At 34.9% G+C, this 27,536-nt stretch overlaps 2 protein-coding genes across 3 annotated transcripts in view; both read left to right on the forward strand.

Moving 5' to 3' along the window:
- Positions 1–468: 468 nt before the first annotated feature.
- areg (amphiregulin) lies at positions 469–12,061 on the forward strand. Its single transcript, XM_067408304.1, has 6 exons — positions 469–526; positions 4,593–4,766; positions 7,256–7,475; positions 7,607–7,765; positions 11,253–11,347; positions 11,533–12,061. Exons 1-5 carry the CDS (start codon positions 487–489, stop codon positions 11,338–11,340), a joined length of 681 nt encoding a protein of 226 aa, XP_067264405.1. The 5' UTR covers positions 469–486; the 3' UTR covers positions 11,341–11,347; positions 11,533–12,061.
- A 3,946-nt stretch (positions 12,062–16,007) lies between these two features.
- me2 (malic enzyme 2, NAD(+)-dependent, mitochondrial) overlaps positions 16,008–27,536 on the forward strand; it is a 28,883-nt gene continuing 17,354 nt past the window's right edge. For both annotated transcript variants that reach the window (XM_067406232.1, XM_067406233.1), the window contains exons 1-3: positions 16,008–16,148; positions 24,446–24,579; positions 26,538–26,671. In XM_067406232.1, coding sequence (XP_067262333.1) covers positions 24,472–24,579; positions 26,538–26,671 — 242 coding nt within the window. In that variant the 5' untranslated portion in view covers positions 16,008–16,148; positions 24,446–24,471. The remainder of the gene's footprint in view (positions 16,149–24,445; positions 24,580–26,537; positions 26,672–27,536) is intronic.

Below are 27,536 nucleotides of genomic sequence, written 5' to 3' on the forward strand. Positions count from 1 at the left end.
GGACGAGAAAATACCTCTCGGATTTCATCAAAAATATCTTAATTTGCGTACCGAAGCAGAACGAAGGTTTTATGGGTGTGGAACGACATGAGGGTGAGTAATTAATGACAGAAATGTTAACTTTTGGGTGAACTAACCCTTTAAAATGATGAATAATTTTCATGTTCACTTATTTAGAAGTATCCCATTCAAATCTCAACAATATAATACAGTGGAGGTACAGTATTTTAAGCATTCAGCATCAGTGACATGAACTGGAAAATGAATGGTAAATAATGACTTCTGTATGAATGACCACTGGATGAATTCTACAAATGGACTCTCGTCAATCATTTACCTTACAAAAGGCACCAACAAACCCGCACTAACACCAACACACACATTATCTATGTGTGTGTGAAGGGGAAACCTCCCTATAAAAGCTCCTCCTGGATGATAAGTACATGACAAACAGAAACTCAACACGGACTTCAGCTGTCAGCTGCCATGAACCTACAGCGCCTCTCCTCTCTGCTGCTCTGTGTCGGTGAGTTTGCTTTTCTCCATCCTATTCTCTTGACCTGTCAAGCTAAGGGCCAACACAGTAATGGCAAACTAAAATTGTGATTTCCAGATCTGACAAACTCCAGTCCTTAAAAATAAATTAAATCATAAAATGTTATCTTTTGTTTTTGTGGGGAATATACGTTTTAATTATGCTCTAGAATTTATTCCTTTTGATTGCAAATTCTATTAAATAATTTTTAAAATCCTTGTTCATTCATGAAAAAGTAAAAAGTGGGAAAATCGTGAGAAAGCAGGTGAAATCTGCAACATATTCTCTTCCATGCTCAGTGTAAATCTTTTGCATTTGCTTATTTATTTAATTATTTTTACTGTATTTCAATTTCACTTTGACAATTGACAAAAGACAATTGACTCTAGGATAATAAACTTCCCTCAAAACTAGCTTGAACTCTCTAGCTGAATGAAGTACAGATATTTTGTTTACGTCTCCAGACAAACTGGGCTGTGGGAAATTGATTCAGCTTGTAGTAACATGCCTCTGAATAGCTGTGAGCTCCGGCTTTTCCCATATAGGTGTATGCCAAAACGCCACACAGTTTAAATCTCGGCTGTCTGTTGTCATGTTCAGCGTCACAAAGCACTTATTGTTCATCGCAAAGGACAGAGGATTAGGGCGTCACACTGCTGTCTTAAATATATATTTAGCTTTCCGAAATAACGTTTGAAAGGTCACAATAATAGGTGTGTGTGTGTTTCTAGGAGAGGAATTTCTTTGACAATTAAACGTAGGATTCCAGTCTGTAGGAGTGTTCAGATCAAATGCGTTTACTCACACATTCTCCGTGCAGACTTGTTTGACTGCAGCAGTCGCCAGATCATGCCTGTGATAGAAGGGCACATACGCCACTTTATGTCATTGAATGTCGTTGAATTACCAAATATCAAAGTATTTATTACAACAACAAAAAAAAAAATGTTTGTCAACAAAATTTAAATTATAAAATAGTTAAAGGTAGGGTAGGCAATTTTTTATATAAATACTTTTTGTTGTACTGTTTGAAACTTAATCAATAATAGAAGCGGTTTAAACATGTACATAGATCTTGTATGGAAGTCTCAGGACCAAACATTCGGTCTGAATGCAATGATATGAATGTCATACCTGCATGTCAACATGTATTTCCATGCCTCCACGCACCCTGCTCATGCAGACATCACACGTCATCAGTGCGTTCAATAAGGCTATGCAGAATTGTAGACAGACAGTCACCGAGCACCACAAACAAACAGGATCCGCCTTTCACAGTTCCTCCTGAACCAAAACAACAAGCTTCTGCTGCATTCACGCCATGTCGTAACCGAGATGGAAACCCGTGACGTTCTACCCAGAGTCCTCAGACTCGACATGTCAACACTATCAACGCTAAAATGAATCTGCAGCAGTCAGGTGGTACAATTAAGAGCTCTAATTTGTTTACATTCATTATAATTGTAATGTTATGTGCTTTAAGCCATGAGGTAACTTAACGCCATGTGGCGTTTTGCTGTGTGCGTTCATTTGTTTGGGAGGAGTCGTGGCTTTGGAGAGCACTGAGAAGGGAGGGTGGGATTGCTAGCCTCTCTGATAATTGCCTACCCTACCTTTAAAGGTACAATATGTAAAATTTTTGCAGTAAAATATCCAAAAACCACTAGGCTATTGTTATATATTTTGTCCAGCTGATTACAAACAATATCTCTAATGTTTTCAACTACTTGTAAATCATGAGAAAATTTCCATTCTAAACAGTGACACGGGGCAGTGCAGTCGCCTGTCAATGACGTCAGTTACCTTTGTTACCGCCTTTCACATGACAACAGTGTCTTGGACAAATGTGGAAGTAGTGTCTAGCGTCCAGCAAACCACTAGCTCGCTTCAAGCAGTTCCTTATTTGCTTCTTGCACGTTTTATGGTGGATTGTGTTACTTATTTATGGAACATAATTACTGTTTACCATCTGCCGCTGGTTCTGTCGACAAGGACAGCTCCCGTAAACTCATGACCGGAAAAGCGGAAGCAACGCCGGCGACTGTGTCATAATAAAAGTCCCGCTGCTCGTGAGGCGTGTGTTGATCAATCACTCCAGCTCCTCGTTCAGCTCCCGCAACACTCGGCCCTGCTCTGCTTCATACTACAGTAACGTTAATAATCGCATCCACGAACATGAGTTCTTCCAGACTCCAATCCCTATTCTTTTGCACCATCTGTTGAGATGGAGACCACATGTCCCAAGTTTCCGCTCTAAAACTTGGCGTCATCAAACTACGCCTTTGTTTTGAATAGGCTTCTAGCGACCTCTAGCGGAAAAAATATCACAAATTGTACCTTTAATATAGTGTGGCTGTATCCTCATCCTCTGCTTCCATACTTATATTAAAAAAAAGAGTCCCTCGCACGGGTCAAAATGACCCGGAGCCCTAAAATTATACTTTTTTTGTCCAGAAAGCTTATATCATTTCTCAATTTTTTTTTTTTTTTGTAGATTTTTTAATTTATTTCATTTACCATTAAATTAATTGATTTTATCAATAAATAATAATTTAAGCACATTCTTTCACCGTAAATTCAAAATAACTCACCATTTCATGCATAACCCTGTTAAGTCAGCTCAAAATATCTCATATTGGGTGACTCTGTGACTGTGATATTTTATGACTCTTGCCACTAGATGGCATTATAGTCTTTTTGCCATTTTGTTTTGTATTTGTGTGGGGGGTGGGGGTGCTCTGCATTGTAAATGTACACATATCTGTGTGCAGTCTGCATTGTGACATTGACTTTTATTTGAAAAAAATTGAAAAAAAAAGAAAAACATTGCCCCCATTATATGACCCCCAATAATGTGTGTGTGTGTGTGTGTGTGTGTGTGTGTATGCATGTCAGTGTGTTCTGCATTTGGGATGTTCTATAGTGTCATGCCTTCATTTGTGTGTGTGTTTGTTCTGGATTGTGCCAGATATTTTGACAAATTAAAAAAATTCCTCACATTCCATTCATTCCATTACTATTTTTATTACAACCACATAAAGTCCACGAATCCAGTGAATTTTGTGTGCGTGTGTGTATTCCACTTTCAAGTGCGACAAAAGTCCTAAGGTCTTGGACCACTCAATTGTTAAAATCTTTTTAAAAGTTAATTTTGGGTCAAAATGACCCAAGGAGAGGATAGGAATATGTTAATAGTTATTGTTCGACATTTATTGCCACACACCCAGGGTTGGTAGAATTTGTTCCTGCAATTTTCAGATAATGGCACATTCGATTGCTAAGCTAAAAGGAAATCAAATGGATCCTATATACTTGTTCCTCCTCTTTTTGCACATCATTCCAAATAAATACATGCCTGTCTTTGTAATCTTTTCATCAAAACTACCCCACCTATGCAACAACGTTACCATGGATGCTTAAGTTTCAGCCAACAGATGCTGGCTGTGTTTCAGGATGGGAGTAGTCCTCCATGTTCACATCAGGTCTGACTCCATTCTGCATTATAACGCCCACTTGTCTTGATCCAAATCAATTCCTGATGGATAAAACCCAGCCTACATTTTTTTTTTTCCGGTTGAATATCTTGTTTCACTGTAGAAATTGACTTTACGCTGTACAAATGATTTTTCGAATCTGTAAATAAAACAGATTATTAGGTAACAGGTGTCCAAACAAGGAAAGGAGACATAAAGGACTCTAATTTTGTATTGTAGTTGCAGCAGGTGCAATGTTACATCTCATAACCTTGAGTTTTCCACTCACTTTTGTCTTTCACTGTCATATTTTCTCTCTCACACACATACACAGCTTGCTCAGTACAATATAGGTTACATGGGGTGTTTACAGGATGACTCAACATCAATTGCAAATTTAGAAGATTAACCTCTCTTTATATTCCCTAATTGAGGTTAATGTGTCATTGTGTTATAATGAAGCGTTTGATCCTGTTATTATTTGCAGTTTGGGCCGAAACAGCATTCCTCACAATATGAGAAGTTGCTCTACTTCCGCTGTGATATAACAGCCTGTGATTCATTGTATGTGTGTCTGTGTCCAGCTTGCAGTGCAGTTTTCACTATAAGAACAGCAGCCACTCACTCATCTGCACTGGATCATGTGACCGTGATGTCATCATCAGGGGAGGGGCTTCAGAGTGCCGTGGGAGAAGATTTGGAATCTGATGACGATCAGGATCCATCAGGAATGTTCAATGATCCATCTTTGTTTAAAGGTACATTATGTAACTTTTTTTTGTTAAAAAAATTACCTTGATACACTATGGTATGCTTATTATAAGTGTTTATATTTTAGACCTGTCGGGTTGATTTTCGCGGGAAATTGCGTACATACATCGCTCGCCCGTCATACCCGTAAATAGAGAAAAGTTGCTCGGTATAGGTTAGTTGTCAGAACAAGCGAGAACACGACAGAGCTTGTAATAAAACTTGTAAAGCATTATCTACTGTGAAGGCTCATTTCATTATGGTTGTTATAGCGCTGTGCTGCAATTTATTTTCAAGGAAGTGTCTATTAATGGGTACAGATACAGTAATATCTTCAGCTAGTCAGTTTGAGATCCTTTGACTTTGACCGGGAAGGAGCCACGCTCCCCAGCCTGGGGGAATGGGTCAGGAAGCATGGAGGTTCACTCAAACTTTGCCGACTTGGACTTAGTCGTTGCATGCAGTTTTGATTTTCATAATCCATGCAGTTTTGATTTTAATCCACTAGATGGCCAAAAATTACATAGTGCACCTAAAGGTACTCTCACAAACTTGTCCACTTACTTGTGAAAATTTCCCACAGATGTCAATTATTCTTAGATTAAGCTAATTATAATTACTACCCAGACTAGTACCTTTTGGGATTTTATTAAGGACATTAAATGCATCATCTATGAACCACAAAGGTTAAAGTCCCCCTGTAGTCAATGATTTTTTCCCTTAAAACTCATCTTTGATCACCAAAATTACATATTTAAAGGTGCCATTAAACGTTTTTTTTACAAGATGTAATATAAGTCTAAGGTGTCCCCTGAATGTGTCTGTGAAGTTTCAACTCAAAATACCCCATAGATTTTTTTTAATAAATTTTTTTAACTGCCTATTTTGGGGCATCATTAACTATGCACCGATTCAGGCTGCGGCCCCTTTAAATCCTCACGCTCCCCCACCCTCGAGCTCTCGACTATAATACAGTGCATTTACAAAGTTCACACAGCTAATATAACCCTCAAATGGATCTTTACAAGATGTTCGTCATGCATACTGCATGCATACATCGATTCCTGTGAGTATAGTATTTATTTGGATGTTTACATTTGATTCTGAATGAGTTTGATAGTAGCTAGGCTGCAGCTAATGGGCTAAAGCTAAAATTACACGCTGTTGGAGAGATTTATAAAGAATGAAGTTGTGTTCATGAATTATACAGACTGCAAGTGTTAAAAAATGAAAATAGCGACGGCTCTTGTCTCCGTGAATACAGTAAGAAACAATGGTAACTTTAACCACATTTAACAGTACATTAGCAACATGCTAACGAAATATTTAGAAAGACAATTTACAAATATCACAAAAAATGTCATGTTATAATGGATCATGTCAGTTATTATTGCTCCATCTGCCATTTTTCGCTATTGTTCTTGCTTGCTTACCTAGTCTGATGATTCAGCTGTGCACAGATCCAGATGTCCTGCCCTTGTGTAATGCCTTGAACATGGGCTGGCATATGCAAATATTGGTGGCGTACATATTAATGACCCCGACTGTTACGTAACAGTCGGTGTTATGTTGAGATTCGCCTGTTCTTCGGAGGTCTTTTAAACAAATGAGATTTATATAAGAAGGAGGAAACAATGGAGTTTGAGACTCACTGTATGTCATTTCCATGTACTGAACTCTTGTTATTTAACTATGCCGAGGAAAATTCAATTTTTAATTCTAGGGCACCTTTAAATGTTTTTTTTTTCTTTCCTGTGAAAAAAATTTCTTCATGCCTTAAAATAGCTGAATGTAACTCTACACCCTTGCCTCATTAAATATATGCAGATAAATGAATATGCTAATTAGCCCCACCTCCACTCGCTCAGGGCAGCTCAGAGAACCACTCGGTCAACTTACTGAGGTAAACGCTGCACAATGGTATCGGACACATAACGGAAATTAATATAATTAGTATTTTGCTTGACTATGTTATCATACAGCTAATAATGTGCTGCTAATATTACACAAACCATGTTCCCGTTCACCATCTCAGAGTCAGACAGCTGCCTTCTAACAATCAGTATCCTTACAAATGCTTTGAACAACTCAGAACATCAGTGGAGAGAGACATATAGTTCATCATAACATCGTAATATACATTATATACAATAGATTTTTCATATCAACAGAAAAATATACTGGGATAACCTGGCTTCTCTCGAGATTGGTTACAAGGTAGTTTGTGACGTCAGAAACACCAGCGATTTAAACCGTGGGTTTGAGACTGTCTTTTTTTCACTGCAGTTTTAAGGAGAAAATACTCAGCATTGGTGTTGACTGATGAATTTGCAAATAGTTTGTCTTAAAGCTTATTAAAATCACCACATAGATATATAAACAACATTAAAAACTTGATTTTCACCACAGAGGGTCTTTAAATGTAAAAAAACAAATAAAATAGAAAACAAATATTCTCACACACATCAAAGTCTCTCATGTTTCTTATATCTTTCAGTAACCCAAGTCAGTAGAGACGAGCAGAATCAAAAGCGCTCTGGGCGCAAAAAGAACAAAGGACGGAAAAAGAATAAAAATATCACTCCCATTCAGCCGAATCACTCATCCAATCACAGGAGCCACAGCACCACCGCTGACCCCTGCCTGACCTCTCACGTGGACTACTGCATCCACGGCCACTGCACGTACCTGCAGGGCCTGAGAGAGCCCGTCTGTGTGTGAGTGATCCTCACCTGCATGCACACTACATAGAAACATCACACACATCTCAAAAGAGTTTATAATGAATGAAAATCAGGCAAATGTTGGATTCAGTTTGTGTAAAGGAACGATTATATGATTGTTTCAGATGTAAGAGGGGTTATGACGGAGAACGCTGTGGGATCCAGCTCCTTGGGACGTCTCGGGATGAAAGCAGCACTGAAACGACCCACACCGCACTCGTCATCATGGCTGTCGTCCTGTCAATCATCAGCTGCCTAGCCATCCTGCTTATGGTCTGTGTGCAGTAAGTACAGTACCAAACGCATTACTTAAGTATTCAGTACACCCACATGCACTCATTCATCTCCTACTCTCAAAACACGCCTGTTGTGACAGCATTCATTTATACACCATCGGTTTGGACACACCTACTCTTTCTATATCGTTATTATTGTAAATCATACTAAGCCATCAAAACTATGAGATAACACAAATGGACGTATGGAAATTATGTGGCGACCAAAACGTGGGAAACAAATCTCTCTTATAGCCTGTTTGAGCCTCTGCTTTGTCTAGATTCCAGATTTGCTCATACTGGATATTCATAAACCAACTTTGCGAGGCGTAACTTGGGATGGTTTTGAAGGAGTTAACATGTATTCTGGATACTTTTTTCTCCATTGTCCAGTTTTGTGAAGAAATTCATATGTAAGCAATAAAGCTAATAAATTCATTTCAAGCATTTACGCAGAAGCCTGTATATCAAAAGGTTTTTTATATGTAAGGAATGCAGTTGTTAAAGTCCTCTGAGGTCATTTTCACTACACTACAATTGAGACGATACATGGTGCCAGATGTATTATGTATAAAACAAGAGAGCGCTCATTCACAATAAATAGTGGCGCAGGAATGGCGTCGAAACCCGGAAGACTAATATAGTGTTGTATAGTATAGAAGTATTTCTTCCATTCATTTCTCCCATATGGATTTCAAAAAAATCTTTGTTAAAGGTGCCTTAGACCTTTTTTTAAAGATGTAATTTAAGTCTAAGGTGTCCCCTGAATGTGTCTGTGAAGTTTCAGCTCAAAATACCCCATAGATTTTTTTTAATTCATTTTTTTAACTGCCGATTTTGGGGCATCATTATAAATGAGTCGATTCAGGGCTGCTGGCCCTTTAATTCTCCTGCTCCACGCCCACGGAGCTCGCACTTGCCTTGAACAGTGCATAAACAAAGTTTACACAGCTAATATAACCCTCAAATGGATCTTTACAAAGTGTTCGTCATGCATGCATGTGTCGGATTATGTGAGTATTGTATACTGTTATATTGTTTACATTTGATTCTGAATGAGTTTGAGGCTGTGCTCCGTGGCTAAAGCTAACATTACACACTGTTGGAGAGATTTATAAAGAATGAAGTTGTGTTTATGAATTATACAGACTGCAAGTGTTTAAAAATGAAAATAGCGACGGCTCTTGTCTCCGTGAATACAGTAAGAAACGATGGTAACTTTAACCACATTTAACAGTACATTAGCAACATGCTAACGAAACATTTAGAAAGACAATTTACAAATATCACTAAAAATATCATGATATCATGGATCATGTCAGTTATTATTGCTCCATCTGCCATTTTTCGCTATTGTTCTTGCTTGCTTACCTAGTCTGATGATTCAGCTGTGCACAGATCCAGACGTTAATACTGGCTGCCCTTGTCTAATGCCTTTCATAATGTTGGGAACATGAGCTGGAATATGCAAATATTGGGGCGTACACCCCAACTGTTATGTAACAGTCGGTGTTATGTTGAGATCTGAGTGTTTTCCGGAAGTCTTTTAAACAAATGAGATTTATATAAGAAGGAGGAAACAATGGAGTTTGAGACTCACTGTATGTCATTTCCATGTACTGAACTCTTGTTATTTAACTATGCCAAGATAAATTCAATTTTTCATTCGAGGGCACCTTTAAAGCATTATAAGCCATGAAACAAACCAATCAGCTATGAGGTGAATCACAAACTTTGAATTGAGAAAAAAGTATTTGAAAATTGAACAAAAAGTCAAAGGTACAAGACTGTGTACTTAATGGCTTCAATGAGGGAAAGAACTACAATCCCATGAAGCATTGCGAACAGCATAATTGAATCAAACAGATGGAGAAATATAAAACTACTCATTTAAATATGTTGATTATATATATATATACATATATATATATATATATATATATATATATATATATATATATATATATATATATATATATATATATATATATATATATAAACAATATATTATATGCATGTGTATATATATATAGTATTTTGAGAGTGTTTAGGGAGATCTCAATTACGTCATTTGCGATGCTTCAAGGGAGTGGGCAGAGATAAAGAGCTCTTTTTGTTTGCTTCGACTCTGATTGGTGGAATTTTCTGTACAGCATCATGGGTAATGTAGTTTTTCACCATGAATTCCACTGTTAAACGCAATTATTTCAAAAATAAGTTGAAATAATGCAGGCTGACGGCTCCAACAGAAGCAAATACTATTGATTAGCAACCTCGTAGCACAGTAAGGCTGTGTCTTTTATAAGGTTTATAAGTTACTGTTAAAAATCAATTTCCCTATGGAGAAAATGAATGGAGTTTTTACTTCCAGAACCCAACTGTTGCACTCTTTTCACCCCTAGAGTAAAATAAATCCTGTGGTAAACATGGGTTGATGATACTCTTTGTTCTACAACGTAAATTACACACCCATACCGAAAATGCAAATTATGAAGCAGTTATGTTTATTTTTGAATACTTTGAATATGTTTATAATAAATTACTAGATAAGAGCGTTTGGGGTGTGCGTGTGTGCAGTTTATGTTGTACAGCCAAACATCAAAGTATCCTCTCAAGTTATGTTTACCACAGGCCTTATTTTACTCATAAATTAAAAAACCCAATAGGAAAATCTCAAGGGAACCAGGTGCAAATTAGTTTTGACATCATCCCTGCACCACTCTATACGATGTGGAACCGATATGCACAATGGGTAATATTTATGCTGAATTCAGATCCGCGTACTAGCATTCTAGCTTGAATTAGGAAGTCATAATGCAGCCAAAGATAAATTATGAGAAACAAATGAATAGTTCACCTCCTGAATATTAAGTACATTTTGTCACGTGACAGATGAACGAATCCTTCATGAACAATTCTGCAATTGACCAGTTTTTTTTTAAAGGGGACCTATGATGGCCCTTTTACAAGATGTAACAAAAGTCTCTGGTGTCCCCAGAATGAAGTTTCAGCTCAAAATCCCCCACAGATCATTTATTATAGCTTGTCAAATTTGCCCCTATTTGGGTGTGAGCAAAAACACGCCGTTTTTCTGTGTGTCACTTTAAATGCAAATGAGCTGCTGCTCCCCGCCTCCTTTCCAGAAGAGGGCGGAGCTTTAGCAGCTCAACAACAACAAAGCTGGAGAATCTCACGCAGTGATTTCAAAAAGTGATTTCTGTAAAAGAAAATATCTCCCTTTGCATTCAACTTTGAGCGTCGTAACTTTGCAGATGTTGTTTATGCTCAAACAGCAACATAACACACCAACTAAAGTTAAAAAAGTGAAATTATAATCAAGCACCCAACATGGAAGAAGAAATAACAACATACAAATGTTCCTACATTCAACTATCAAGCAAAGTTCAATGGGAAGCGATTACATGAGTAATTAGTAAGAGCTAAATAAAAGCGTACTAAATGTATTTGTTTTTGTTGTTTTGTTTTTATATTCTAGCTATAGAACTCATCATCGCTTTCAGGCAGCTTTCCTGACCTCCACTAACGAGAGAGAGAAACTAGAGAAGAAGAACATTATGGTGTGAGGAGAAAGTAAGACCAAGTCTTTATTTGTGGGTTGGTAAATATAAAATAGACTCAAAGCAACAATGTTCTGGTTTTTCTATTACATTCTGGTCTCTAGTAATGGCTGTAGTCCCTTCTTAAGTGTAGTAGGCTACTATTTAAATATCTACAAACCCTTGTGTGTTGTTTATGGAATATTGTTTTTGTTTCAGGTAGAAGTCACACTGATGTCACTGGTGTGGAGTGCACTACAGATATATTGCACATAAGGTGCATCCCAATTCGCGTACTTATGCACTATTCCTTTTTGTAGTATAAACAGTGTGAGTAATGTGTATGCACTGAAAAGATACCAAAAAGACAAAGTCCACTTTAAATACCTGGATAATGCACTTAATTAACTGAAAATACAAAGTGTGGAATGTTGGAGACTTCATGCACTGGACTGTTGAAGCTTTAATTACGCAGCGAAGAGGGAGCGGCATCAGACTCCGATGTTGAATGATAAAATAACCTTATAAAATTCATACACTACTTGGTTGAGTACATAGTGCATAAGTACATAGTGTATAAGTGTATAGTGAGTCATTTGAGACATAACTAAAATAATATAATAAACCCTATTGTAACTTATTGTTTGTACCTATTTATTAACAAATATAATTTCCTTAGTATTTGTCTATTTTGATAATAAAAAAAGTAATGTTTATTTGATATGCGATCTTTATGTACACATATGAAATAAAGGACACTCTCATAAGATTTGTCTTTCAGTCTCCTTTTTTTTCCCTTTTCTCTTTCTGTGAATTCTTATCTAAAATATTAAAAGTAATATAGATCCAGAATATAGGATGTGTATCAGTGACATCTGAAAAGCAGTCCAAAGATGAGCAGAATGCCAAAAAATGAAAAATAATTAAAAAACAAACTTTTAATTTCTGGAATAATTCAATTCTGGAGGTAAAGAGACCTAGCCTGCATTGATTTCACAGTAGAATTCTGAATACAGTCGTTTAAAGTCAACATGAAACGACACATATTGTGACGTATATCTGATTGAAATGGCTTCTCGAACAAGAAAAAATGTAGGATGTGACTTGGTTTTGTTCATGGGGAATTCAGTGGATGGTTGTGATTTACTATTGGTGGACCTCATGTGAGTGACAAGTTGCTCCGCCCTCACGCCAGTACACATGAAGGCACATGAATTGAAAATAAATAAATAAATAAAACAATATATATATATATATATATATATATATATATATATATATATATATATATATATATATATATATAATTTATAATGCATACTGCAATATTCCATAAAAACAAGAATTGTCAATTTTTATTTTTTGTCAAACCTCTATTTGGGTGTGAGCAAAAACACGCCATTTTTGTGTGTGTCCCTTTAAATGCAAATGAGCTGCTGCTCCCGGCCCCCTTTCCAGAAGAGGGCGGAGCTTTAACAGCTCAACAACAACAAAGCTGGTGAATCTCACGCAGCCAAAATGAGGATTGTCAGTAACGGTGTTCAGCCTTACATTGTTCAAACCGGAGTCGACACTGATGGAGAGACTCAGGAAGAAGTTACAACTTTTAGGACGTTTCTGAATGGTTAGTGGATAAATTTATGTAGTTGCTGTGGAGTTGATTCAACTCATCCACTAGTATGTGCCGTCATGTTCATCTTTTGTGTTGAATTGACCCTCGTTTAGTTCGGCGTAAAATGACAGCATGACAACAACACTCTACTACAACAACTCTTCCTCTTCTCTGAAGCAGCCCAACATGGCCTCACCCCCTTTGTTGTTGGTTCTCAGGGGCGGGGTTTATGTAAATTTGGGGTTTGTGATGTCACTAACCCAGGAAGAAGCTTGTTGTAGTCCTTAAAAGGCGATTTCTGTAAAAGAAAATATCTCCCTTTGCATTGCACTTTGAGTGTCGTAATTTTGCAGATGTTGTTTATGCTCAAACAGCAACATTAAAAATTAACTAAATTTTGATTTTTTTCAAAAGTTATATTTTGCAGCGCAACCATAAAGAAGAAGATGGAGGGTTGGGATACTTCAGTTTTCTAAAATTGTTCTGTGTTCCGTTCGTGAAGCGAAGTAAGACCAGAATTACCAGAAGAGCCACCAAAATGGATTAATTCTGTTCCTTATACTTAAGGAGTATATGTCAATCTGTATATCTTGAGTATTAATTAACAGATGAAAGCAGACATCTGACGCAGTCATTGTTACCTTAAGCCTGCTCAGGTGGAGTCTCTTAACGCCTCTCCCTGCAATTTTCTGCAAAGTCCAATTTCTTTCCCCCAATCATTTTTAATCCTTATGAGAGCTGTTGTTTCATAACTTAATGGAAGATAATGTAATACAGACATAAAAGCAGATCAAGAAAAAGTCAGATCGTTTGATCAGCTCGGCTCTCTTTGGTGCACAGGCAAAACAGGTTAACCGTGGGCAGATCAAGTGTAGATATGTTTGCTCAAAGAGGCACAAACCAGGAGGAGAAGCCATATTGATTAATGCTGAAACCACTGAAGCTATAACTAGGACTAAATCACTTTCAATACTTGCCAACACTCTCAGAAATTTGGCTAGCAAGGTTCTCTAAAGGTTATGAACAAACCTTCCAGTAACATTAAAGGCTAGGTCATCATACATATTGTATGATGGAGAGAATGCTGTAATATTACTAAAAATAAAGCTGGTAATAATACACAAGTCAATATATATATATCACTGTTTGAGTGGTTTTTGGATATTTTAATAAAAAAAATCTTACGTATTGTGCCTTTAATAGAACGTTTATTCAAAATGATGTGGTCTCACAATATTTAACAGATCATTATTCAAGTTATTAGAAATGCCATTACACTTGGATGTTTGACCTACATATCCATATTGGAATATACATGGAATATAATGATCTGCTCAATATAATGTTTGTTAATGACAAATATTAAGAAGTGCTACCAAATTACATATATGTATACTGAAGCATGATAAACAAACAAATAAATAAAGTAGCCTATCTCAAACATCAAAATGGTCGGTGGTTGGTTTAGTTGTTCAGGACTTCTAAATTAATTGCCAAAACTAGAAACTCAACTGTAGTTAACTGCGACCTCTTCTGGTCATAGAGCGAACAGTCATGTTCTCTATGTCAACGCATTATTAGGCTATATAAAGATAAGCAGATTTTAGTTTATCTCAAAATGTCCGTCTCAGAGCAGAGCTGTAATATCAGTTGAATACATGTTCAACAAACTCGATAATATAATATAAACAAATAAATAGTTCTAAAAATTGACAGTCATTCAGAACATATAAAGAATAAACTGAAATTAATAAAGTAATAAGAATAATTAAATAAACATGCAAACGTTATTAGAATATGCAAATTATAAATGAAACAAATCTACACACAAGGTCTTCCTTTTCTTCTTTCTTCCTTTTTCTATCAACAATCAGTCAAAAACTATTCTATTATATAGAATTGTGTATTAATAATAATAATAGGCTAATAATTCATGTATTATCAATAATAATAATATACACTACCAGTCAAAAGTTTGGAAACATTATTATTTTTATTAAGTCTCTTATGCTCATTAAGGCTGCATTTATTTCATAATAAATATAAAAAAATCAATAATCTTATGAAATATTATTACAATTTAAAATTATGGTTTTCTATTTTAATATACTTTAAAATATATTTTTTCCTGTGACGCAAAGCTGAATTTTCAGCATCATTGCTTAATATTATTTTATAACCTGTGATATTTTTTTCAGGATTCTTTGGTGAATAAAAAGTTTTAAAATATCAGCATTTATTTAAAATAGAAATCTTTTGCAAAAATATATACACTACTGTTCAAAAGTTTGGGGCCAGTAATTTTTTTCTTTTCTTTTTTTTTTTTTTTTTGAAAGAAATTAATACTGTTATTCAGCAAGGATGTGTTAAATTGATAAAAAGTTATAGTAAAGATTTATATTGTGAATAAATGCTGTTCTTTTTAACCTTTTTATTCGTCAATGAATCCTGAAAAAATTATCACAGGTTCCCAAATAATATTAAGTAACACAACTGTTTCCAACATTGATATTAACTGAGTATCAAATCATCATATTAGAATGATTTCTGAAGGATCATGTGACACTGAAGACTGGAGTAATGATGCTGAAAATTCAGCATTGATCACAGAAATAAATTATATTTTAAAGTATATTAAAATAGAAAGCCATAATTTTAAATTGTAATAATATTTCACAATATTATTGTTTTTTTCTGTATTTATTTTGAAATAAATGCAGCATTAATGAGCATAAGAGACTTCATTCAAAAACATTAAAGTTAACATTAAACTTTTGACTGGTATATTTTATTATATAATATTATTATTATGAATAAAATGATATTTAATAATCAATTTATTATTAATAATATTATTATTACTGTCTTACTTTATTAGTAGGCTAAAAATAGACTAAAATGCAAAACTCCACAACTTGCAACTCAACTCTGACTTGCAAAAAGGTCATTACGGTGATTTCGTCATTTTCCTTCCGCCTCTGTGGTCGGTTGTTTACTGCGCTTCATATACGAGCTTTACGGTAAACTCAAGTACTATGGCGTTCCTCCTTTCTGATTGGCTGTTGGCTTGTGTGTTAGAATGTCTCGTGCCAAGAGCGCTCGCGGCTGTCACTCACTCTGCACGGCCTGACGCACATATCACTGGCCAGCACGTTTATCTTAAATATAATGTGTACTCGCGTATTATTGTGACCAGAGGACTCTGAGACGTTTAAAGGAAAAGGTAAGGTTTGACATATATCCTTTATGAGCGCTCTGGAGGGGATGAATTGAGTGTTTTGACCGTTTTGTGTTAGCTTAGCTGAACAGCAGCTGTCATCGTCTCATCAGATCCTCTCATTCAATATTAGACTCACGCGCATCACATCCTACTGTGTGTTTACATGCATGATGAAATAAGTTCACGGATGTGTTTACGGTTTAATATGATCAATATTTTGGTTCCACACCTGTTGCTCTTTGGGTTTGCTCCATTAACTAATGGTTTCAGTGCTGTAAGTCTGTTTAATAGGTTTATGGTTAAAGATCTAAGCTGGTAACAACACTACATGTGTTTATTTCATCCACTCGTTTCCATTTTGGGCTATTTTGCTTCTATTAGTTGCTTCTTTCAGGCTAGTGGAAAGAAAACATTCAAAATACTCATGCATTTACTTTATCTATTTGAGTGTAATATATTTAAAAAAGATCAATAAATATTTTAAAGATCTAGACTAGCTTGTAGGTTTGTATTCAGTTAAGATCTAGGCTAGTAACTAAATGAAAGTTAAGTTCAAACCCTGAAGGTAGTGATCTGTGAACAATTCTGATTGTTTTGTACTACTTTCTACAAAATCCTGCTTTCACAAATGAACTTTTATGGGTAGTGTCTGTGAATTAATTGTTTTAAAGGGTTCGTTCACCCAAAAATGAAAATAATGTCATTAATTACTCACCATCATGCCGTTCCACACCACACTACATTAATCGTCGGAACACAAATTAAGATATTTTTGTTGAAATCCGATGGCTCCGTGAGGCCTTCATAGCCAGCAATGACATTTCCTCTCTCAAGATCCATAAAGGTACTAAAAACATATTTAAATCAGTTCATGTGAGTACAGTGGTTCAATATTAATATTATAAAGCGGTGAGAATATTTTTGGTGCGGCAAAAAAACAAAATAACGACTTATTTAGTGATGGCCGATTTCAAAACACTGCTTCAGGAAGCATCAGAGCATAAATGAATCAGTGTATCGAAGCAGCTGTTCGGAGCACCAAAGTCACGTGATTTCAGTTTGGCGGTTTGACACGCGATCCGAATCATGATTCGACACAAATGATTCATAACGCTTCGAAGTGGCCATTGAAATCGGTCATCACTATATAAGTCGTTATTTTGTTTTTTTGGCGCGCCAAAAATATTCTCGTGGCTTTATGATATTAATATTGAACCACTGTACTCACATGAACCGATTTAAATATGTTTTTAGTACCTTTATGGATCTTGAGAGAGGAAATGTCATTGCTCCCTATGCAGGCCTTACTGAGCCATCGGATTTCATCAAAAATATCTTAATTTGTGTTCCAAAGATGAACGAAGGTCTTACGGGTGTGGAACGGCATGAGGGTGAGTAATTAATGACATTATTTTCATTTTTTGGGTGAACAAACCCTTTAAGATCTGGGCTGGTATCCTTAAGGATTTAGGTTTAATCTATAACCTGTCCTCATCGTGTCATTAATCAACTCACTTGCATGTATTTAATGTTACTGTATGTAGTTTCATAATTCACAGAAATGACTGCAGAAGCATTGCATTCTCTTGCTCAGGATGTTCATCAGCTTTGCCAAATCATGGGCTTGTTTTCGCTGAGCAAGATCACATCAGGCAGATCTTGTGTGACTTCCCATTTGGTCCCTAAAATAACCTTCAGTGTCACTTGTTAAAGGTTATAGGTCATGGGAACCGCCTTATAGAAAGAATGCTTGTTTTCTGAGACACATTTACGGTGTTGATGTGTAATCTGTAATAAATTGTAGATAGACAGTGCTGGGGAGAAAACGTACAAATTGTAGTGGGTTATTTTTGATTCCAAAGTTAGAAAAACTGTAGTTAGTAACATAATCCATTACATTACACATTTGAGGTAATATAATCTGATTACTTTTAGATTTCTTCTGACCTAAATCCTTAATCAGATCGATTTGAATAGGATAATATTAAACCATATTGATATAAAAATACAGAGAAAGAAAATATATTCTATTCTTTATCATCAACATGAAGTGCATTACGTCAGGGTTTCCCAGACTGAGGTTCTTGAGGTTAATGAAAAGCTATTAAGTAATTAAATCATAAAAATTTAAAATGAAATCAAAATAAAAACTTGATGATATATTTTTTTTGTTTGTTATCTGACATCAGAGAACCTCAGAGAATTATTATTATTATTATTATTATTTTAATATTATCATTGACATAACGTATTAAAATCTCAGGAGGTACTTCAAGTAAATATATTAGGTCAAAGAGGCTCAGCTGATAAAAAAAAGTTAAGGAATCCCTGCATGGCATGTAAATGAAATTATGTGAATTTGTACCTTTTTAATGTGTTTGGAAGACAAAAGCCTTCTCAAAGACAGTAATACATGGTTAAATGACTTAATGCATAGATGTGCAATGTTGAGAAAAAACTTTTTAAAAGTGAAATGATTTCTGTAAATCCAGTGTAAATGCTGGTAAAGACATATATAAGCAGTAGACTTTTTTTAGATAGGGAAATTTAAAATGTAAAAAAGTAGTAGTAGGGAGAATCACTAAATTATGAATAACTTTCTGCCATTGTGAGAATAACATAATCATGTAATCATTAAGTCTGACTACAAGTATTTTTAAATGTTTATATAATCTAATTACAAGCACTTAATTTCTATACAGGCTATAGAGCATTGAATGCCAGTAGCGTTGTCAAGGTCATGAGTTTGATTCCCAGGGAATGCATTAACTGATAAAATGTATAACTTCAATTCAAACCAAGAAGCATCTGCCGACAGTATAAATGTAAACTATGGCTGCACGATTTTGGAAAAACTGACATTTTTTCTGCGACTATATATTGCAATATGAAAAAATAAAGGAAGTTTCACTTGAATAGTTATATTGGAAAAGAATGAATCTTTCTACAATGATTGGGGTGATTTCATTGGAGAGTGCATCTGCATATACATTTTTATTATTTTTTTACTCTAAAACCTTATTTAAAGTCCCCCTGAAATCAAAATGTAAGTTTTTTAGCTTTTAGTATGAATATGTTAGCCTTAAGGTTATGAATAAGCTGGTGTGTTCCAAAACGATGAAAAAATTCACATTTAGGAGATATATAAGCATTCAAAACATAGTCTCCTACTTTCGCTAAAATGGACCACAGATTTGCATGACATCACCGCAGACTTCAGCGTCTCTTCAGAGCTTCTGTCCAATCAAATACTCTCTAGAATCTGAAGTCCCACCCCCTACATTATAAATAGACATGGACCCATTTCAATTCTGCACAGAATGCTATATTTTAAAGCGATATGGAGGAGATTAGAAGGAAACCTAGGTTTTACTGGTTTAGCTGTGATATAAACAAAATGCTATTGATTATTTTAAAGAAAGGGGAGGAGCTGATAGATATGTCTTCCTGTTTCAGTTGAATAATGTTGCTCGTTCTAAGGCACTTCAGTGGGCCTTTAAGTGCAAAGCCCTGTTGTAATTGTAAAATTACATTGTAGGTAGTTGATCTCTTGCAGATAACTATTCCTCAGGATGAAACATTTTGCTTTAAATAATCTTGGGTGAACTGTTTCTTTAAATGCAGATGTCCCAGTTTGAGCTTCCTGTCCTGTCATTGTTGCAGCCTTGACGGTACACTTAAACTTGTGATTGTGATGTCTCTGCTGTGAATCACACCGGATGAAACAGTCCTGACCTAGCAACAGTGATGATATCAGCATGCACACTACCTCTATTGTGTACTTTGACTTTTTTAATGACCCAGAAGAACATGGTATAATAAAAGATAAAGAGCGAACATGGATGACTATATGGGTTTGGCTTTGGGTTTGTACAGGTTTCACTTCCTCTACGTAATGCAAAGCAGGCAACTTCAGTGCTGACATGACTATGTTCAACTGCTCACATGCCTGCGTATACAAACCAGCAGTCATGAGACGTCTGATTATGTTGGTTTAGATTTGATTGTGATTGAATCTTCAGTGATGTTACAGCCACATCCTATTAAAATGGTCATTTGAGGCGTAGGATAATTGTGCTGGTTTAATATGTTTGTGCTTTGTAATTTGATTCATCACTGTTTTTGTTTTGCATTACTGTGAGCTCATTGTAAAAGGATCAGTGTTATGTGGGTAAACTAGCATGACTTTTAACTCTCCCAAATATTTATAATTATTTGTAATTATTTCCTCACATATAAATTTGTTATTCCTAATTTTTTGGGAAAACATATGGTTTTCATTCATAAAAATGGTGCATAATATGTAGTGTTTTTTTTTTTTTTTTGATTTTATTTTTTTTTTTTAAGTTATTTTAATTATTTTACAACACATTTGCATGGTTCTCTGATGTCAGTTAATGGCCACATAACATGCAGGTAAACTATTTATTTAAAATATATTTTAAGAGTGTTTTATTTTTATTTGTTTTTATTTTAAAATAATTTAATTAGTTTAATTTTACATTTTCATTATTTAATAAATCATTTTCATCAACTTACGAACCTCCTGCTGTTCCCTCACGAACCCCAGTTTGGGAAACCCTGATTTGGACAGTATATTCTGGGTTAATCTCATTAATTTCCCTGATTCCTTGTGTGTGGCTGATATTGTGAGTGTGAAATCACTGTAAGTGTGCGTGATAGTGATAGTGTCTCTTGGACTGTAAGGTCAGTGCATGGGGGAAGGGAGGTGATTGTTCGTATGGTGTTGAGTCAAGTAATCTGATGTATTCTTAAAGGGATATTTCATGCAACAATTTACATTGTTTACCAAGAACTGTCATTTGCCTTGGTGGGCCAATGCTGCATTGTTATTATGTCTACGGATGCACTGAAATGAAAATTCTAGGCTGAAACCAAAAATTCAGGATGCACTTGGCTGAAGACTGAAACCGAAATAGAAATAATACATTAATAATCAGTTAACTAATCAAATGTATTTAATAATCCGCACTCAAATAGCTAAAACTGAGTTATACAAACATTTAAATTTCACATAAGGCAGTTTTTATATCAACTTTTTAATAACAGAATTGTTTGTACTCCAGTTTGTTGGGGAAATATAAACATTTAAATGACAATAAACTGTAATAACTTGTTCTCATGAAAGATTTATTTAGACATACAGTACAGTCCAAAAGTTTGGAACCACTAAGATTTTTAATGTTTTTAAAAGAAGTTTCGTCTGCTCACCAAGGCTACATTTATTTAATTAAAAATACAGTAAAAAACAGTGATATTGTGAAATATTATTACAATTTAAAATAACTGTGTACTATTTAAATATATTTGACAAAGTAATTTATTCCTGTGATGCAAAGCTGAATTTTCAGCATCATTACTCCAGTCTTCAGTGTCACATGATCCTTCAGAAATCATTCTAATATGCTGATCTGCTGCTCAAGAAACATTTAATGTGTACAATTGTACAAAATATTTGTGTACAATATTTTTTTCCAGGATTATTTGATGAATAGAAAGTTCAAAAGAACAGTGTTTATCTGAAATCTAATCTTTTGTAACATTATAAATGTCTTTACTTCCACTTTTGATTGATTTAATGCATCCTTTCTGAATAAAAGTATTAATTTCTTTAATTTCTTTAAAAAAAAATAAAAATAAAAATTCTTACTGACCCCAAACTTTTTAACGGTAGTGTATAATGCTACAGAAGCTTTGTATTTCAGATAAATGCTGTTCTTTTGAACTTTCTATTCATCAAGGAATCATGAAAAAAAAGTACACAACTGTTTTCAACATTGAAAATAATCATAAATGTTTCTTGAGCAGCAAATCATCATATTAGAATGATTTCTGAAGGATCATGTGACACTGATGACTGGAGTAATGATGCAGAAAATTCAGCTTTGAATCACAGGAATAAATTACTTTGTCAAATATATATAAATAGTACACAATTATTTTAAATTTAATAATATTTCACAATATTACTGTTTTTTACTGTATTTTTAATTAAATAAATGTAACCTTGGTGAGCAGACGAAACTTCTTTTAAAAACATTAAAAATCTTAGTGGTTCCAAACTTTTGGACTGTACTGTACATTAAATAATGAAGACATTACTAACTAACAGGTTAAGGAAAAATATAATGAATATGTAATACAGTGCAAAATGCTCTTGTCATCTAGAGTTATTTTTTAGCTAACTAATGAGTTTATGGACAATGAATAGCTTGCTTGAGGTCAATGTAACTTTAAGTGACATTGAGCTGTTTTATTGACGTCTTTCCCTAGTTAAAACACTGATTGGGCGATTACATGATACAGGATTTATTGTGCTGTATCTTTCAACATACCTTCTGGTGTTCACCCATGTTTATTTCGTGTTGTAACCAGTAGTAAAGAGGAGATGAGATGATTTGTTCTTGTGTGCTTGAACTGAGGCAGCGTAAGCGATCTGTCATGCCGTATTTAAGAGCGCCAAAATGACATTTGTTGGAATTTTCCAAATAAAATCACCAGAATTTTTAAGTTGAGAATTTGCTTCATATTAAAAGTAACAAGTGCAGGCGTGCAGACTAAAAGATTTAAGAAACATATAATTACCGATTTAAAATCGAGAAATTAATAGTCAATCCAGAGCTAGTGTCCACACAGCTGACATGTTTAACTGTTGTTGCTTATCCACGTTGTGTGCAGAAATAGATGCTGGACACAGTCAAAATGACGTGTTACTGGAGAAGCGCTAATTAACCGTCTGTTATGGTCTCTGATTTCTGCCCTCCAAAACCATTTCGGTGCAAAACCTGTTTCGGACGAAACATTTTCGGTAGCCGAAATTTCGATGCATCCCTAACAATTTCTTGTTATCAGTGATCATGTGCATGTGTTTTTATGCATTGAAAATTTCAACATTTGCTTTTCTGGTATGTGTTGATGTGCTTTGTTGTTGCAGATTATGTAATTTTACATATATCACAAAGTTAAAGTAATTTAGTTTCCTAACAGATGAGATTTTGATGAAGTTGCTTCAGTGACTGGAGATAGTGTTAGTACCATCAGTTAAAATGGGTTCAAATGTAAAAAGGGATGCCCAGAATGTTTTATAATCGTTTTTACCTAAAATATTTGCTTAAATTGCCCCCTGACGTGACGTGCATGACGTGCATCTTTTTTTAGTAAGTGTTTTAAGTTTTAGTTTTATTAAAATTATTCATTTTAAATTGACATTTGAATGATTTTGTTGTACTTTCATTCTCTTCTCCAGAGTCGCAGTTCTTCAGTGCTGTGTGTGCTCTGATAATCTTTATAAGGAATGAATGTTTATCAGTTCAGCAGTGACTCAGTGATAATATTCTCTGTGAGGATTGTGGTGTGAGAATCCAGTGCTGCTGACAGATCAGACATAATAATTCAATCTAATCTTCTATCAGACGCTACTGATTTGAATGATCTGTATGTTTAAGATTCCACTTTTTTAACTTTAGTTCGTGTGTAATGTTGCTGTTTGAGCATAAACAATATCTGCAAAATTACGACACTCAAAGTTCAATGCAAAGGGAGATATTTTCTTTTACAGAAATCGCCTTTTAAGGACTAAAACAAGCTTCTTGCTGGGTTGGTGACATCACAAACCCCAAAATTTACATAAACCCCGCCCCCGAGAACACACAATAAAGGGGATGAGGCCATGTTGGGCTGCTTTAGAGAAGAGGAAGAGTTGTTGTAGTAGAGTGTTGTTGTCATGTCGTCATTTTACACCGGACTGCTTCACAAACGAGGGTCAATTCAACGCTGGATTTGCACAAAAGATGAACATGACGGCACATGCTAGTGGATGAATTGAATCAACTCCACAGCAACTACATAAATTTATCCACTAACCATTCAGAAACGTCTAAAAGTTGTAACTTCTTCCTGAGTCTCTCCATCAGTGTCGACTCCGGTTTGAACAATGTAAGGCTGAACACCGTTACTGACAATCCTCATTTTGGCTGCGTGAGATTCTCCAGCTTTGTTGTTGTTGAGCTGTTAAAGCTCCGCCCTCTTCTGGAAAGGGGGCTGGGAGCAGCAGCTCATTTGCATTTAAAGGGACACACACAAAAATGGTGTGTTTTTGCTCGCACCCAAATAAAGGCAAATTTCACAAGCTATAATAAATGATCTGTGGGGGATTTTGAGCTGAAACTTCACAGACACATTCTGGAGACACCAGAGACTAATATTACATCTTGAAAAGGGCATAATAGGTCCTCTTTAAGTATGTGTTTGTATGTTTATTTCCTTATTTTCTTTTGCAGGTGTTTTTGTCGGTATCATTACAGCCATGCTGTCCAGACTAAGCACGAGTGTGAGGCCGTGTGTGAGCGTGTGCCGATGGGTTCACACTAAAGAGAAGGGGAAACCGCTCATGCTCAACCCACGTACCAACAAGGTTAGACTAAATACAATCTGTCCATCCTTCTAGTTTGGTCCCAATGTCTTTTTCAGTCACCATTTATTCTGGTTTCCAATATCATCCATAGAAGAATCTACTTTGAATCTGTAATTTTCTACTTTCAGATGAAATAAATTATATAAGTGCCACAAAAACAATGAGGATCTCAATAGCAGTTACAGCAATAAACTTGAACACATGCATTTACACTAAATAACGCAACTGAATAATTTCTACAGTTTTAGTTTTTTACTCCCCAACGTACTTAACACCATCCCTGTGTGTGTTGAGGGTCTGAATGCTTTTGTCTGGAAAACATTAGTGGAGTGACTCAGCAAAAGTGCCACGTATCCTGAAAAACATGGGTGTGTGCTTAATTTCTTATTTTACTTTGGACATCAAGCAATGACCCAACACAGAACCCAAGATTGTTTACTGTACAAAAGTAAGCTAAAATGTTTGATGGCTTCATGTTTTCAGCTGCCATTAATTCACATGGTGATCAACACAAACCATGTTTATCCTCGCTGCAATTGTATTTTATGCAGTCCGGTTATGTTTTCTTTTTCCTTGTGAAGCTTTTGTTTATGGTTTTTAAAGATGAAGTCATATCCGTGTCATTTTCGAACCCACCAGCCCTGTTATAAACAATCTCACACCCCTCGAACATGTTCAAACAAACATATGTACACACTCCAGGCATATGGAACGTAAAGGGAATGCAATTCCAGCAATGTTATAGATGGGTGTTTCCCCCTCGCTGACTCTCATTGGTCGCTGTTCTGCTTTGATCTCCTCCCTATAGATGCCCTGTGTTGGGTTTCCTCCTCACACACAGGATGTATGCATTTCATTTGTGGCACCTCAGGTCAAAGAGTCATGCATGGCTTTAATATACAGAAGAGCAGGGCTGCTTCAGCTCTCCCCCAAACGCACATAAAGCAGTCTTTCAGAGTCTCTGTATGACCTATTGTGTTGTCTGCCCTCCATATGTCACATACTTCTGTGTGGACAATGCATTAGATTAGACCATCTGCAGTTGTCTTTGTGTGCATGGCTTTGTGTGTCATTTGCTAAGGCAAGCATCACTAGCATTGCTCATATTTATGTTTGGGGGTTTTAACAAACCTCTAACCCTAAAGAAACTTTGGTGTTGCACCAATAAAATTGTATCTGTTTGTAGATAGTGTAGTCCTGACCATGTGTACTTGAAGTCTGACACATTCCAAAAATTATTATTAATAATAATAATTCATATAATGTCATGTAATGTATATAGTTTTGATCAGGTTTGTAAAAATCTGATTTATTTTATTTTATATTATTTTATTTTATCTGTACTTTAATTTGTATTATTTTATTTTATAATTGATGATTATTTTTGTTGTTGTTATTATTTATTTGTACAGTTTTTAATTTTATTTTCGCTCTTAGTGATTCCTTATTTTTATACGACTTAATTTTTATTTTGAATGAGACAATCGAACACATTCCAAATAATAAAAATACTTATAATAATGATTATTTTTTATTATTTAATTATTATAAATTATCTCAAACCATTAATTATTTTTACATATGAAAATATATAGTGTTTTTTTTTTATCAGGTTTGTAAACTTGTAAAGGTTTGTTAAAAAAAAACAACATTATTATTGATTTATTTTTGTTGTTGTTCAGACTTAAATAGAGAAGAAAAAATCCTGTACTTTCAATATAAAAAATCCTGCTAAAACAATATAAAATATTTAATGCAACTTTTTGTGATCTGACCATTGTCTGGATTAATCTAATTTAATAAGAATAGGCCACAATTCGGCTGAACAAAACCTTTGGGTTGGGCTATTTTGACTTTGGAAACTCAGAACACATTAGCAAGACCCTACCCAGAGTTTTACTGTAGTGAAAAAGTAAAAATTTTGTGTAAACATTCATTGTGTGTTTGTGTGTGCACAGGGCATGGCTTTCACTCTGAAGGAGAGGCAGATGTTGGGCATTCATGGTCTGTTACCACCAAAGATTGAGACCCAGGACACCCAGGCCATGCGTTTCCAGAAAAACCTGAAGAAGATGTCCGATCCACTGCAGAAGTACATTCATTCACATCACTACACATTTCTGATAATAAGAGCTGTTTGAATTTCATTTTAATTTAAAATTTCCATATAAAATCTTAATTTTAACATGCATAATATGCAAAAATGACCCTTGAAGGATTAGTTCACCCCAAAAATGAAAATTCTGTCATTAATTACTCACCCTCATGTCGTTCCACAATCTTAAGACCTTTGTTCATCTTTGGAACATATATTTGATGAAATCTGATGGTTCAATGAGGCCTGCATTGCCAGCAAGACAATTAACACTTTCAGATGTCTAGAAAGCTACTAAAAACATATTTAAAACAGTTCATGTGACTACAGTGGTTCAGCCTTAATGTTATGAAGTGACGGGAATACGGGAATACCAAAAAACAAAATAACGACTTTTCAACTAGGGATGTGCAACGATTAATCGCGATTAATCATTTGCAAAATAAAAGTCTGTGTTTACGTAATATATGTGTGTGTTCTGTGTATAATAATTATGTACATATAAATACACACACATACATAGAAAATATATGCATGTTTAAAAAAAAAAAAAATATATATATATATATATATATATATATATATATATATATATATATATATATATATATATAATATATATTACATATAAATATAAATGTTTGATATATAAATCTAACGTTTTTCGTAAATATATACATGTATGTGTCTGTATTTATATATACATAATTATTACACAGAACACACACATATATTACGTAAACACAGACTTTTATTTTGCAAACGATTAATCGTGATTAATCGTTGCACATCCCTATTTTCAACAATGTCTAGTGATGGCCGATTTCAAAACACTGCTTTACGAATCATTTGTTTCGAATCA

The sequence above is a fragment of the Chanodichthys erythropterus genome, chromosome 13, assembly GCF_024489055.1.
Source record: "Chanodichthys erythropterus isolate Z2021 chromosome 13, ASM2448905v1, whole genome shotgun sequence".
Lineage (NCBI taxonomy): Eukaryota > Metazoa > Chordata > Actinopteri > Cypriniformes > Xenocyprididae > Chanodichthys > Chanodichthys erythropterus.